Source organism: Ascaphus truei, chromosome 2 (assembly GCF_040206685.1).
Source record: "Ascaphus truei isolate aAscTru1 chromosome 2, aAscTru1.hap1, whole genome shotgun sequence".
Classification (NCBI taxonomy): Eukaryota; Metazoa; Chordata; class Amphibia; order Anura; family Ascaphidae; genus Ascaphus; species Ascaphus truei.
In genome coordinates, this window is record NC_134484.1 from 413511615 (window position 1) to 413525337 (window position 13723).

The 13723-nt window shown below is 41.5% G+C and overlaps 1 protein-coding gene across 2 annotated transcripts in view; it reads left to right on the forward strand.

Moving 5' to 3' along the window:
- Nucleotides 1-2181: 2181 nt before the first annotated feature.
- CACNB2 (calcium voltage-gated channel auxiliary subunit beta 2) overlaps nt 2182-13723 on the forward strand; it is a 358339-nt gene continuing 346797 nt past the window's right edge. Inside the window, exon 1 of one of the 2 annotated variants that reach the window (XM_075587515.1) lies at nt 2182-2577. In XM_075587515.1, the coding sequence (XP_075443630.1) occupies nt 2497-2577 (81 nt within the window). In that variant the 5' untranslated portion in view covers nt 2182-2496. The remainder of the gene's footprint in view (nt 2578-13723) is intronic. The other variant, XM_075587519.1, reaches the window with a different exon arrangement.

Genomic DNA, 13723 nt, shown 5'->3' on the forward strand with positions numbered 1-13723 from the left:
CACAATGTTACCACAATGGAAAGCCTCTGGATGGAATGGTGTAGCCCTCTGGTGCAGTAGCTGTCTTCTGGAAAGTCACAGTGATATCTCTCACTTATCCTGGACCCCTGCAAGTGGCAGCTGCAGCCCTTGAGCTGTTCAGAGTTCCCCCACTGGTAGTGGCATCTGCTGGGCTCGTGGCATAGAAATGTCAGTTCAAACAGGCTTGGTTTGCTGTCCTTAGGGCACAGTGATGCCTATGGGCTCTCCTCTCACTGTACACACCGCGCGGCCCACGTGGGATCTTCTTCCGGCGCTCGCGCACTCCCGTGACGTCACGGATGACGCGCGGTGTTGATTTCAATGGAGACAGTCCAAAAACAAAAGCACAGTATAGAAATCGCTAAAAATAGGTTAGGGAGGCTAGGATGGGGAACCAGACCCTGCCAATCTTTATCCAACGCGTTTCGAAGCTACCCAAAGAGCTGATGAAGAAGCTCTTTGGGTAGCTTCGAAACGCGTTGGATAAAGATTGGCAGGGTCTGGTTCCCCATCCTAGCCTCCCTAACCTATTTTTAGCGATTTCTATACTGTGCTTTTGTTTTTGGACTGTCTCCATTGAAATCAACACCGCGCGTCATCCGTGACGTCACGGGAGTGCGCGAGCGCCGGAAGATCCCACGTGGGCCGCGCGGTGTGTACAGTGAGAGGAGAGCCCATAGGCATCACTGTGCCCTAAGGACAGCAAACCAAGCCTGTTTGAACTGACATTTCTATGCCACGAGCCCAGCAGATGCCACTACCAGTGGGGGAACTCTGAACAGCTCAAGGGCTGCAGCTGCCACTTGCAGGGGTCCAGGATAAGTGAGAGATATCACTGTGACTTTCCAGAAGACAGCTGCTGCACCAGAGGGCTACACCATTCCATCCAGAGGCTTTCCATTGTGGTAACATTGTGCTGATGATTGCACAGATATGCTTATACTTTTCTGCCTAAATGTACGCTTAATACTCACCATTTTTTCACAAATATAATTTGTACTTATATACTTCAATATTGCGTTTTGCGCTGTTCTTTTTGTCTTTTTCTCCCTGTGCCACTGCTGCTTGGAGCCTGGGGTGTGCCTGATCTGTCGGGTGACAGCGCCTCCACCTGTATGGGATCCTACCATGTTGGATAACCCCGTCACAGGACCCCATGCAATAAAATACACACTGGTAAAAGTAACAGTTTTACTGCATGCATATGAAGATCAATAGTAACATTCCCACCAACTAGGCCAGCGGTGCGCAAACTGTGGGGCGCGCCACCCAGGGGCGGGAGATTTTTCTGGGTGGGCGCAGCCAGTTGCAGATGTCCCTCACTCTCCTCCAAGGCATTTAAAACCCCATAGCCTTCTGTGGGCTGTAGTTCCCCTGTGGGACTTTTTTGGAATGGCCGCCTGATGCTCCTGCTCTCTGTATATTCGGGAAGCCTTCTGCACGTGCATATTTAAGATGGCAGTGCCCTGCAAAGGGATCCGCTGGTAGCCTCCGGCGATCCGATCTCCTGCCTGACCGACCGCAACGCTCTGCAACCTCCCCTGCTCTCGCGGATGTAAGCGGGACTACATATATATATATATATATATATACACACCCACATACACACTATTTATTATCTGTATATTTTTAAACAAAATATATCAGGTTCACATTTAGAAATAATGGGCATTTGTATTTATCTGTTTATTTTAAAATATAATGCTGCAATATCTGATAGCGTCCCTCTTGACAGATTTCAATGTGACTGTGAACATAATGCCAACTATTTAAACACATACATCTATATGTTTGCCTAATGCAAAAACCTCCTGCTCTTCATGAGACCCCAGTGGGTTTTTTGGCATGTTTTGCCTTTCTGTGATTGAGCACTGTATCCATGTTCAGTTCTTGAATGAATAATACTGCTTTCTTAAGTGATGAAGCACAGTAGGTGCTGAAATCCCAACAGCCAGTTTTATTGCACTGTAATTCTGATTCCTGACAGTGCCCATGCGTCATACTGTACACACAGGGCAGCTAGTTTCTGTCATGCTTGTAGATGTCACCTAACAACAACACAGAAAAGGTACGATTGCAAACAGAGAATATCAGAGCCAGGACTGGAAATCGGAACATTTGGCAAATACTCTTGCAGCTGTCACCTGACACCTCTCAGCATTAGCGGCTGCACTGAGCTTCCTCCTTAGTTGATGGTCTTGTATCTCGGACACGCCTCTCCGTCCTCCCTGGATGCTATTGGGGAGGTGGCTCAGCTCAACTGTAGTCACAGTGAGTGGATCCAGGCACAGGGATCCAAGGGCAGAAAGCAAAGCGAGCATCCAGGGACTGCTCGGTAATCCAACATCTACCATGATCCTCACTGATCCCTGACTTTAACAAGGACGGGGAGCGTGGGATCTGAACGCAAGTGGCATATTGTTTTTGTCCATCTTATTTCTAAACTGGACATCACACTGAGTGTTACTTTATCAAATGGTCCAGAACAACATGTCCAAGACTCCTTCAGCCTCGCAAGAGATCCATATGGACGTGCTAGAAAACCCCACTATACAGGTACTGTATGTACAGTAGAGACTCCCTTACGGTGCATTTTGCAGAGCTCAGTCATTTACTCCGGTGTTAATTAAAGTTAAAGCATTTAAGATCTAATTTCGAACCTCAGGATGTGGTGAATATCAAAAAACTTTTGTGCTTTTGTTTATTCTTTGTGTATTTCCCACTTTGGAATATGTGGGGTTGTAACCCATTGAGTGCACGAGGGGCCGGGGACGCATTGCGGAGCAGGTGGCAGTCAAGGGGGGTTTGTTCAAAGTCTCCTGCATGATAAACTGGTGCAAACAACTGATTTATCAAACTAAGCCTATTACTTCCGATGATTTTATTTTGTTGCCCCCACCCCCCTCCCTTTAATATATTATTCACTGTGCATATTTCCTCAATGTTATGTATATATATATATTTTCACTCTTATGGTGGGAAATCAAGGATTTAGATATGTCGTTCCCAGTTTCCTTACCCCGATGTTGAACCAAATCAGTTCAATTTGTCCAAAACAGCATCGCGTACATGACAGTGCCACCCACATAGGCAGTTTGCTGTATGCACTTGTTTCAGACTTTTCTTCTGCTAGGAAACTGAGAAACCATAAGGGCTATAGGTATACTTTCTATAGCAAACCCATCTAGCTTTTTTTTCTTGTGCAGTTAAAATATATTAGTTAATATATAGTACTTGTAAGTTACACAGCTGATTTCAACAAATGTTCTAGACAACATCAAGTCCTTGAATGTATTTATTTATTTATTTGAAAGTCATTTTTTTTCTAAAGCAGGAGAGCCATTTTCAGGATTGACTATTACTCCCTATCTTTACTGATGGATTTGGTACAGAATATTCACTTTGGGGTTATACACCATTGTAATATCTCGTCTATGTACAGGATCACAAACCGTTACATCTATGTTTAACTAATGCCATCCAAGTTGCTTTACTTTATTAACCCCTTAGCTGCCAGGGGAGTCACATGCAATGCTTTGTTGCATGCCACCTGGCAGCAATGGACTTATTGCAGATGTTTTCAACATTTTAGTTTAGCATATGGGCGCCCAGCTGCACTTGATGCGTATCTGATTTTTGTGGGAAAGAGAGCCTTACACATGAAATATTATCACTCATATTACCCCGAGATACCTGTGTGGAGAAGTTAATACTGTATTTTCTCAATTATGATATTAAGACATGTTCAACTGAAACAAGAACATTTTATTCATCTCTTTTGCTACATACAGTAGCCTTATTTTTTCACAAAAGACACTGCCCCATACTGATTTAATGTTATATTGTAAATACCATCTCAGTGTTTTTGCCACATAGATTTGTGATGACAATAATACATAAGAAATGTGTCTTTTCAGTGTCTTGTGGTTCATACAATCGGCTCTTACAGTGATCTCCACTTTGACATTGTTTCCTATGCAGTTCCACCTTATTCTCACGTGATTTCCCTGCCAAAAGTTATTACAAACCTTCTTCCTAAATCTGAGCATAACAGAATGGTGTGCCCCTAAACATAACAGATCATTTCCTATATCCAAATTCTACAATGAAAGCCCCCACTCTATAAAACAGTTATACTGTAGATACATAGATTTAATTGTATATCTGCATAGATAAGCCAAGATTGTATTTTGAGGTCAGATTCCTTTTATGAGTACTGCACCTAGTAATGGAAAGGAGCTGTTAGCTTAGGTGTGTGCATATGTTCATAGTAGTGTGAAAGGTGAACATGATTGTACAGAGATGGCCTATCCTTTCCTGCCTGCAGATGTAGGTCCTAAGTAATGAAGGGACATCCAAGGAACATTGGGCTAGATTCACTACAGGTCGATATAGCTCATTTGCATACATGAAAAATGTGTCAACTTGGAAATAATACAAGCGATAACTTATTGAAATCAGTTTTAATCATCGCTAGCGATGCAATTGAGGTGGGAGATATCACATTTTCTAGGCTATATAATAGGATTTCTTACAAAACTCTTTGGCAGAAACTTATGTAACCTTCAGCGTGCCTTAATAATGTACCCTGTATAACACAGGCCCTGGCAAGCGAGAGGCCCTTTGGTAATTGGGCTGACTGCTCAGATGGCGCGACCAGCCTGATGAAAACTTATGTGGAGCCCTCTCCACTTCCGTTTCCGGTGTCCGGGGTCTGGTCATGCACCGATGACCCCTGACGCTGTAAAGGTTAACCCGTTTGATACCTGAGGCTACAAATCCATTGCAAAGGAATGCCTTCAGGCACCAGAGAGGATAACATACAACAACAAAAAACCTAGAACCCTACCCTAATTACCCTAAAAATAAAAATACAAAAAGCATAACAGCTATACTGTATGTGCAATTGTTAAGCCTTTAATGGCAACTTGGCCTTCTAAGGAATACATATATTAACAAGTTAATATGATTGTTAAAATTATATATTTTTAAAACCTATCCTAGGTTGGCTAGTCTTATCTTGCCTACATATATAATATCCATGTTATAGGCAGGCAAAATAGGCCTAAGACCAGCCTGGGAGCGATATTATTTGGCGGTAGCTTGATGACACCAGGTAGTAGAGTTAAGTGAATAGCATGTGAATAAGTTATTTTGCTTTAATTACTTATTTGCATACACTATGTTAAAAATAATGCTGACATATTGCCTCAGTTAATTGCCTCTAATCTCTGCTCTATCACTGACAATATGCTTTTACTGAATAGGTCAATAAATAAAATTGGCGTCAAAGACAGAAAACTTAATTTAGTTACATTTATCCATTTGTCCTGTATTTACTAGGACAGTGTTTTTTTTTAACTCTTTTTTGGTTATGGAAACCTGAAATCATATTGGGAAATTCTGAGGAACCTGAACCCTTTCTAAAAGAGATAGACATAGGTGTCTTTTCAACCAAATCTACTATGTAACTATGGGGGGGGGAAAAGGCACGAATGGAGCGTGTAAGAAAAGCAGTAAAGAGCTACGAGCCACATCTCACAATTACAATCATAGCCTAATGATTATTGAGTGAAACATAGTCGATGTATTACACAGGGACAGCAGTTTCCCTTATTAGTGATGTATACTCCAATTTTCCCATTTTGACCTCTGTTGCTCTCCATCAAACATTGTATGAAAATGATAGACTATGAGTCTATGTACAGTATAAAGCATTGTTAAAAGCTATTTTGTCATAAAACTAATGCACAGAAGCGTAACAAATGGATGCTCTTGGTGTGCCAATGTATAAAACTGATGTTGATGTGTTGTGCAGTGTGTGCATCAACATTAAAAAAATGATGCTCGGGTGGGGAGTTAGAGGTGGAGTTTGGATGTTGTCGGTGGCACACCTACTCAAATCAAAGTTTGCACACATGCGCCACTTTTTTATGCCACAAATGCGACACAATTGGCCAAGTTTTTTTGGGCCTAAAAGACACTTGCAAGTACTGTAGATGCAAACAAACATGACACACAAGATAGAAAGAATACAAAAATGTGTGCCAGATGTTAGAACATGAATAATGACATACCAACATGTGCCGCTAATTGAATCTTTAACGCAATGCACTCTGTCACCTACGTAAAAAAAAAAATACTCTTTACACATGGGAACCCACTGATTTGCCAAGTTTGAGATTTCTATAAGTTCTGAGTGACTGGACGCATTTTATGATGTTCTGTAATACATTGTAGTGGTGCCGCCCCAATTAAAATAGTATGGCATGGTCACAAATGTACAATTTAATAATATACACTACTTTAATTTGTAATATGTTTAGGACTGTTGGCACACTAGCATGGAATGTGTTTTTATACAAGCTGGTATGTAGGTAAGATTAGTCATGGAGGAGAAGGACCGGATCAGTGAGTAAAGACACTGACTGGCATCTGAGTTTGAAGCAGGGAAACCAGTTCAATTCCTGGTGTCAGCTCCTTGTGACCTTGTACAAGTCACCTAATCTCCCTGTGCCTCAGGCAACAAAAAAATGATTGTAAGCTCCACAGGGCAGGGCCTACAAAATGCCTCTGTAAAGCGCTACATAAAACTAGCAGCACTATACAAGAACATGCTATTATTATCTGATAAACATTGTTTTATTTTTAGTGCTGGCAGCAATTTTATTGAACAATGTAAATACAAAGAGCCACCATGCATAGTTTAAGATGCTGTCATTGTACCCTTGTATAATAGCTACTGGAGCCACAATAAAAGCCAAATGTTTGAGATAACCACAGCAAATGAAAACATGCTTCATTGTACTCTGCAGTCGATTTTTCATTTGCTTCGTTTTTTTTACTTTTCCCAAAAAATTGTATGGTGCACATATAATAAACACTTACCAAAAGTTAGCATCCAAAAGAGAAAACAGACACATTTCATAGACCACGAAAAGAAAAAAATGACAAAAAGATGCAAACAAGAAATAAATGGAAAGAATCACAATAGAAAACATTCAAATGTGTTGATGTTCGCAGGAAAAACATCTAACCAAATAAGCAACAAAATTGGCTTCTTTAAACAAATCCAATCATCCTTTTTGCAAGCGTGGTTTTGGTTACCATGAAAATAATGTTCTGTAAATAAAAGATTTTTCAGTGTAACAGAGATCCTAAATAACAGAACGCATGTCTAGGAATAGTTTCCTCAACTCATGTCCAGCTGCCTCCCTGCCAGTAAAGAAAGCGTGGAAGGTGACTGGACATTGAATTATAATAATAACTTCATATAGAGCTTTTCTCCGCAATGGGACTCACAGGGCTTCACAAATACAGTGTAGCGTACAGTCCCTGCCCTGTAGAGCTTACAACCTATGTTTTGGTGCATGAGGTACAAGGGGATAAAGTGACTTCCACAATGTTACAAGGAGATGACACCGGGAATTGAGCCAGGTTCCCATACCTCAAACTCAGTGTGGTGGTTATCAGAGTCAGCGCCTTTACTCACTGATCCGCTCTCTCAGCGCTCACCAGCAGAAAATGTGCATTGTGTGGCAGAGACAAAGTGAAAAAGGTACACCACGCACTAGATAGTGAATTATGAATCAAATATTAATAAATGAACACACACATTCCCAATAAGTTCAAACTTCAAAACCCACGACAAAATATATATATATATATATATATATACGTGTGTGTGTGTGTGTGTGTGTGTGTGTGTGTGTGTGTGTGTGTGTGTGTGTGTGTGTGTGTGTGTGTGTGTGTGTGTCAAAAGGAGTGCTATTGTGGCAAATGTATACAACAACAGACGGGTGCCCAATGCTACATCCAAATGATAAAACATATATGGTAATAAGTATAAAGTACAAATACTTCAATAATAACATTTTCTTGGTTATTTAGTTAAACCCTTTGGCCAAATAAGCCTGCATACCAACATCAAGGTATAACCAAATTTGCAGGTCCTAACACTAAACTCTGAACCTTTCCTTTTACCTCTGTATGAGGGAAAAACCTCAGGGGCTCTTGTCCATACAGCAAAATGAGAGATCCTCCCAAGTTAAAAAGGTGGGAAGGGGTGATCTCTGGGAGGAGGGGCCACCTACCTCCAAACAACTGTTGCCAGTTAGAAATTAAATTAACACACACATTCCCAGTAATGGGAGCACTGCTGCGGAGCACTGGTTTTGATTGGCTAGTTCATTTTCTCCCTTTAGTCCTATCACAGAAGCCTGTGGGGTTTATATACTGCCTCTGAACATTTTATTACTATTCCCTGATGAAGTCAGATCTATACTGACGAAACGCATTGGAATTGAGTTATTATTTGTGCATATCATTGCATGTTTCATCTTTACTCTACATATTGGGACTTTACTGAACACTGCACTTTAGGCGTAAAGTCTTTCAGGATTCTTTAACCACACGAGTCGCAATACAAGCGCCAGGAATCCTCTGACATCATCGGCACTCTCCGGAACTCTGCCACGTGTAGTCGGTGTCTTCTGAGAGTGCGGAGGGACTGCACAACCATCTAACCATCTACATGTACATCAGAATCCCGATTTGAAACCGCGGGATGAATTCCAGCCTTCCCACACTAAGATGCGAGCGTGGCGAGTGCAGAAAAACGAATTTTAGTGTTCTGGCTTTTAAAAACATGAAATTGCCACAGTAGCACAGTACTGTACACATTACAATTCATCCATTTTATTGCAAACGAACAAACAGAATCCATGAAATTCAAACTAAACATCTGCGATAAGCGCGGGTGCCTGGGGCGATTGGCCGCGTTCATGCTGCGTGGGGAACAGCAGAGAACTCAAAATCGGCGCCGAGATGTGTTCGAATAACGGCCGCTCCATCAGTACAAGGCGCGGGAAGCCAGGCAGACCAGGACTGAGGAGACTGCCCATAGGAGCTGCTGTCCCCGTCGATAAGGGATCCTGAATGTTTTATTTGGCTGAGAACGTGTGCCCGGACGACCAGTGTGGGAGTTGCAGAGTTTGGTAACATGTCCCTGACATGTCTTGCTTTTTTACTTTAACCTTGACGTACGTGCAATACTTACCTGCTGATTGGAAATAACAATATATATTTTTTACATACTAAAGTATGAGATTTTGCGCTGTGTTTCTTTTTTCTTTGTCTAATTATGTGGCAGAACTTGCATATTTAAAACCTTTTTATTTCATGGGAAATATTGCAGTCAGTAGGTACGTTTACAAATCTTCGGAAAGGTTTCAAATGTAAGTAGTTCCGGTGCTGCGTGTCCTGTTTTGATAGTTATTTGAAAGCTGAGAAAGCAGAATGATGGCAAAATATATAATTTCTTTGAAAAGGAGCCTCTATAAATCATAGGAAATAAATATCCTAATCGGAGACACACTAATATAAGGGGGTGTGCCCTGCTGAACGGTTGAGGTGCCCCACTGATGTGTTTGCAACTTACAGTCGTATGTGTAATGAGATTTCTAAGTAATTATTCATCCTTAATCCCAGTGAAAATTGAGTTGTCGGCATGGCAACTACCACATGATATTTTATCTGTAGGCTGCAGAGCACCTTAAATAAACATCATCATGTATGGTATAATGTGCACAGCAAAAAATGTTTCAACGTGGCTGCAGCATGTCTGACGTGTTTCAGTGTTTTACAGGGGTAGCAAGCGTCATACCCAGTTTAAAATTCATTTGTTGAAATCCACCTTGAGGATTTAACCTTTCCGGTTCTAAAGAGTCCGGTCCAGGACATTTGGTCGCGACTGTTTCGCCGCAACCAAACGACCGCGGGCGCTTGGCCGCAACTCGCCACGCCGCTCAGCCGCCGGTCGCTTCACCGCTTAGGTAAGTGCCTAACCTTAACCCTTACCCTAAACCCCGTTAATCTTAACCCCTAGTACTATCACTACCCGCTACCCTAAAAACCTTAACCCGTCACCTGAAAACCCCTTAAGTTAACCCTTTGCCCTAACCACAAAAACCTCTAACGTTATCCCCTAACCACTAAAACCCCTAAAGTTACCCCCCCTACTCTAACCAGTAAAACCCCTAAAGTTAGCCCCCCTTCTCTAACCATTAAAACCCCTAAAGTTAGCCCTCTACCCTAACCACTAAAACCCCTAAAGTTAGCCCCCTACTCTAACCACTAAAATCCCTAAAGTTAGCCCCCCCCCCTAACCACTAAAACCCCTAAAGTTAGCCCCCTACCCTAACCACTAAAACCCCTAAAGTTAGCCCCCTCCCCTAACCACTAAAACCCCTAAAGTTAGCCTCCTCCCCTAACCACTAAAACCCCTAAAGTTAGCCCCCTACCCTAACCACTAAAACCCCTAAAGTTAGCCCCCTACTCTAACCACTACAAAACTTTCTAAACTTACTAACTTACTAACATACTAAAACTTACTTTATGCCGGAAGCAGGCGGCGTTCAGTATCCAGCGGTAGATTGGCTGCGGCGGAGGGTCCGTCTGAGGCCGAGCGCTATCGGTCATCACTGCGAGCAAATGTCCCACTCCGTGGAGAGTCTTAGTATATCACAACGCCATAGGATCTGGCACCAAAAGTTTAAAGTTCATTTTGCTATCTCCCTTATCAATTGTAACACTTGCTCTAGCATTATTAAGGATTTTTTTTTTCCAATTAGATATCTTGTTTAGAGGTTTGTGAAAGTTGTTGCCTTAAAGCCTAACTGTAAAACACACGACTATAAATCTATCCCTTTATTCTAGTTACACATAAAGCAGAGCAGCTATTGCAATGCTGCAATGCTCAGTTCTGTGTTAATAAAGCACACTTTAGAAAGTCACAATAAAGCAATTTGCCATTTTCAAGACTACATTTACTAATGTGAATACATCAATATCCCTCCAAACCAGAAATAGACTGGACGATTTCACAGTGAGATATGTCCTGGGGGAAATGTGTTAGCATGCAGACTATGATGTGGGCATACTAAGCAAGGGAGGCAGCAATATTATTAATACATTTGCTACCAGAAGTTAATAATATTATCTAATATTATATTTATTGCTTTCCTCACAATATTTTTCGCACATTATTTCTCCTGGTAAAATATTTTACAAATAAATAAGTCATACAAGAGCACCACTTCAACCATATGAGTGCTTTGTGAGACTCTCCAGGAGTAGGGTAACCATACTATATGTCCCGGTTTACTAGGATTTTTAGTGCCGGATTTTCATTAAATCCAGTGTCGCGACAATTTTCTCGAAATCCTTCAAATGTCCCGTTTTTTTTAGTTCTTCCCTGTTTGGACTCACGTAAAATGCTTATATTCGTAAAAATAGACACTGCATGTACTGTTTGTATGTGATCGATCATATCGAAGAGTAAACATTTCAAATATATTGGTAAACTCTAACTACCGTTCGCTATACTGTATGTAATACAGTAACGCACTGTACTGTGAGTACAATCAATAATACAGCATAAATGGTGATGCTACAGTATTAGACAAATACCATTAAAATGTTTACGTTCAAGTGATATAATTTGTTTTATAAATAAAAAAAATTATGTCTCCTGGTTTCTACTTGTGAAAATCTGGTCCCCCTATCCAGTAAGGAAGAGGTTAAGAATGTCTTGCTTCCACCATTCTTGGGCCCTCTTCCAATCGTATTCTCAGCCCTCATTTGAATTACATCTCTTTATTGTAGTATGTTCCCACTGTTTTCTGTAATGTCTCCTTCGCTCCCAATGCCAGAGGTCCAGAATCCCTTGGGGCATGCATCTGGCCTTTGGTCTATGAGTTGGATAACTGGCTAATAGGAACTGTACAATTGAATCCTTTGCTGACAAAAGGGGAAAGCATTTTAAAGCAACAAAACATGTGAAATCTTATATGTTTTTATTTTTACATATATCAGTTTTATAGTATTAGATAATAGTGACTGTTTTAAAAATATTCAACTCTTAATGCCAATTTGAATGAGTTTTACAGAATCCTTTGATTTCTATAGCAGGCTTTTGCCCACCTCCCAGGAAGTGTAAGATCTTTCCAACACTTTTCTGTGGTAATTTGTTGCCAATGTTCCCAGCAGTTTGAGCTGCAAACTGTAACAATAGATAATACCACCGTAGTAATATAAGAATACATTGTAGTTGCTTAGTTACACTGACTGAAGGATTGATTAAAACTGGAAGGCGGACATTATGTTAGGCACACAAGCCGGATTTTTATAGCTTTATAACAGGAGCACCAAACGATTACCAGCTTAGGTCAGAATGTAGAATTATACATTGTCACATGCTTTACATATAAAAAGAAGAAAAAAATAAATAAAAAAAGGGGGGGGGTGGAAAGTGTGTATTGGTGCTTTAAACTGGCAGGGAAATGTTTTATTAAACCATATGATATTTCGATTGTGGCGTATTGAACAGCAATGTGTTGCAAGGTCATTGAACAGTAAAGGCTCTTACAGGTCTGTGCGTAACAGATGCTGAAGTTCTCACTGCAAATTATAGGCAGAGCCATTTTAGCCTGTTTATGGCCGAACCCATGCTAGTAACCCATGACTAGGTGGTTACTTCAGGGTTTAATATTTCTACCTATGAACGTTATGCTTTTTGTGTTATATTTGTAGGGTGCTTATGTTGTATGTTAGCCCTTTTGGTGCCTGAAGGCAATCCTTTGCAATGCATAGGGTTAAATCATTTTCTACCATAGGGTTTTGTAAGACATCTTATTACATAACCCTATGGTAGAAAAGTGTGACACCTCCCACCCTCCATAACTGCATCTCTAGTACTGATTAACGCTGATTTCTGAGTTATCGCATATTTGTGTCAGTAGCAATGTTTAGCATATGTTTATATGCAAATGAGATTAATATGTCTACCCCTGTATGAATAAATAATTCTTAGTGACTATGGCACTAATTCTAAACAATATCACCGCAATTACATTTCTAAATAACGCCACATTTCAAACCAGCTATATCAAACTTTTGTGAATATAGCCCATTCTCCTCAAATGTATTATATAAGCTTTGGTAACATAGAAGTTACAGACATAATGCCACCTATTAATATGTTGTGAATCAGTCTTGCTCTTTCTTTTGAAGATCCGATTGGAGTTTACATTTTCCCGAGGAAGGGGAAGCTGGTTTCACAGCATATTGAATTGGTGCCAAGGAATATCTGCATATAATTACTTACAGTGGAGATCTTTGGGGTTTGTGGCATAGACTGAGTTGCACAATGCCATGTGGAGGTTATACAGGGATTCAAACTGTATTTTTTTTTTTACCCTCATCCAGTTTCATAATCATCAGGTCATTCCTTTCTCTTAAAGATCAATGCATTGCATTCTGTCATACATATGTAGCCAGGTCCCCCCTTGCGCACTCACCCCCTCCTTCTGATACGCGAGCCGCGCGTTGTTGGTAGTTGCGGCCGGTTGCTAGGGATGCGGTCGGGCCGGTTGCCGGGGACGCGAGCGGGCCGGTTGCCGGGGACGCGATCGGGCCGGTTGCCGAGGCCGCGATCGCGTTGCTGGGGTCTCGGCGGTCCGCGGAGCAGGGTGCCGCCATTGCAAGACAGCTTGCGCATGCGCAGTTAGAGCAGGTGCGGGAGAACGCTAGTCAGCTTGCGCATGCGCAGAGGTAAGCCCGCGAAGCCCTAGCCTACAAGGGAAGGTATTGGCCAGGGACTACAGATCCCATGAGCCTTAGGGAACCCCATGTGACGCCAGGG